At 35.0% G+C, this 2,730-nt stretch overlaps 1 protein-coding gene across 1 annotated transcript in view; it reads left to right on the top strand.

Annotated features, from left to right (window-relative positions):
• Nucleotides 1-156: 156 nt before the first annotated feature.
• Nucleotides 157-2,730, top strand: part of cars1 (cysteinyl-tRNA synthetase 1) — a gene marked incomplete in the record, with an annotated part of 22,221 nt that continues 19,647 nt past the window's right edge. The window contains 1 exon segment of the mRNA XM_014029716.1: nucleotides 157-245. Within this exon segment, the coding sequence (XP_013885170.1) occupies nucleotides 224-245 (22 nt within the window).

The raw sequence follows: 2,730 nt of genomic DNA, 5'->3' as shown, positions 1-2,730 counted from the left end.
TAATAAAGGCTAGATAAATAAAGATATGAAAAGAAACAATGATAGATAGAGATTTTAAAAAGCCTTTATGATATCTGTGGTATCCAATGTTTAGATGATCCTACAGTCTTTAGTGTCCCCCTGTACTTCGGTCCGTGCACATTAGTTCCGGTCCCACAGGTTTCTACTTCCGGTAAGGGCACATTAGTGTTGCATCAGCATCCACTCATTCAAAGCTGTGGCAATGTCGAGCTCAGGAGACACAGGTAAACATTTTACATTTGTCATAAAATGTATTTTTATTTAGGACGTATTAATAACACATCTTAGAGTTAATGACAGCTCGGTTACATGTTTTTACAAACTGTCTTCTTAAATTAGCTTCAGCTAAGTGCGTGTTAGCGAGCAGCTCAGCTAAAGGCAGGTGTGGATTTAAAACCGAAACTGCCTTTAAAATTCTGCAGATTTAAGCTGAGGGTCCACCGAGTGCAGCTTGTTTAAAACACAGAGGTCAACAAATAATAAACTTTAAATATGAAAGGACCGGTTTATTATCGGCAAGTGTTCCAGATGTTCTATTTTATTACAGGCTAATTTAATTAAAAAAATAATTTAATGCTTAGCAAAAGACTAGCGGCAGGTAGCTGTCACTTCTATTAAAAATAGTTTTCTAATTAATTAACAATAGTGAGTAGTTTGGATGTTTTATTTAATTTTATTTTAGCAGACTTTTCCTAAACTGGTCACATCTGCCCAGATGTGGTTTAAATTATCACATTAATAAATAATATAATCAGTTTAACCTGCACCTGCTACCTGATAACATTAAAATGTAGGTTTTAGACTTGTATTAAATAATTATATTAATTCACTGTTTGATTTCATCACTCTGTTATTCAGTAAGCTTCTCATGAATAACTGGTGATGTTTTACTTTTTGTCAAGACTTTCTGTTCTTTGTAATAAATTATTTAACAAAAACGGGAAGTTTCCTCCTGATTCATCAGATGCATAAATATCTGCTGAAGATAAAACTGTAGAGACGTTAATAAATAAACTGTTTATTTAAACTTGGTCACATAGAAGACAAATRTTTGTTTTAGTTTAATGTTTTTATGTCAGGACTGTAGGATTGAATCTTCTCGCTCTGCCCTTATTGTGAAATTTTTAATATCAAAACAGCATGAACATGTTTTTAAATGATAACTAAATGTTTATTTTCTTATTCTAATTAGTTTCCATGATATAAGCATTCATCAGCATATAAGAGTTCATGTGAGCTGCATCAAGTCCAAATCTTTTATCTCCATTTTTGTTGTTTTTGGTTTAGTTGACCTGTTTCTGTCTGATCGCTGTCATCAGGACTCAKGTAGTCTGCTGGACTCCTCTGGTCGCTGCTGACATCTGTAGCCTCATGTTTTACCTGTAAGGAGACAAACTGACAGAAAAAGAAGCTGAAGTCCAGGAGCTTCAGAAAACCTGGAGAAAAGACCTGAAGTCTGGATCAGGAGTGTTTGTGAAGCTGTTCACAGGAAAACTGCAGCAGCTGCAGTCAGCAGCCTTACAGCTGATTATTGGGAAGAGTTACTGGATCTGTAGGTTTCTGAAGAGTTTATCTTTGGGGGGGTTTCTGANTGTGTCTGTGTGTCTGTGTCTGTGTGTCTGTGTGTGTGTGCAGTGGCTCAGGTTATCTCTGATTAAACAAACTGCACTCTGCTGCTGGTTGAAGCTGCTTTAATTAAAACAATTCTTCAGTTTTAGGAGGAACATCACTTGGTAAATAGTTTGTTTTTTATGTTCTTTACCTGAATTAGTAAAACTGTGTTAAACTCTGCAGACATTTGTGACTCATCATATCCAAGTGAGGATTCAGTCAAATTTGGTCAAAATGGATCCAGAGATTTGACTTAATTTGTCTTGTTGGTTACGACGATACATTAATATTTGGTCTGAATTCTTATTTTATGTCATTTTAATTTTAATTTTAATGTCATGATAAAGAAAAAAAACTCAAATGTTGTTTGAATATTGAGATTTCTTAGCTGAAAAGAACGAAACATTGCTGCTCACAGGGAAAATCTCAAAATTTTAAGGCGTTTTTCCTCAAAATCAAGTTTTTTTGTTGCTGCTGCTCAAAAAAATGCTTCAAAAATTTATTTTACGATTATATTTCAGACACTTCATTCAAATGATACATTGATAATTGATACATTGATTATATTTTCAGTCGCGTTTGTCGTTCTGTTTGTGGACAACATTACTCAGAAACTTGTGGACAGATTGTCGTGACATTTACAACACATGTGGATACTGGCACAAGTAACACACCATTAAATTTTGGTGATGTTCCGGATCACGATGTGGATACAGGATTTTTTTTTTCTTTTAATCCTCTCAGATCAACAAAGCTGTGATGCTTTCACAGGGCTTCTGTAAAAAACTGTGACAGCTTTCAGTGTTTGGACTTCAAACTTTATAAAAGTCATGTTAAACCAGATGTAATGATGAATAATTCTTGCCATAATGTGCACATTTTTACACATTTGGTGCACATTTACAGAACGTTTTGTGCCCAGGAAGTGCGTGACTGCACCATGAAACCTGTTTTTCCCATTTCCTCAAACACACCACATTGTCGGTAGTAGGGTTGGGCAATATTGGCAAAAAAATAAATCACGATTAATTGTGGAATTTAGCCGATAACGATTAATTTGACGATTAATCCCCTGGAGTCCCGGGACACCCTTATTTC

This window comes from Austrofundulus limnaeus, unplaced genomic scaffold (genome assembly GCF_001266775.1).
Source record: "Austrofundulus limnaeus strain Quisiro unplaced genomic scaffold, Austrofundulus_limnaeus-1.0 Scaffold945, whole genome shotgun sequence".
In the NCBI taxonomy this organism is placed as follows: Eukaryota; Metazoa; Chordata; class Actinopteri; order Cyprinodontiformes; family Rivulidae; genus Austrofundulus; species Austrofundulus limnaeus.
This window is presented reverse-complemented; position numbering and strand designations above follow the sequence as displayed.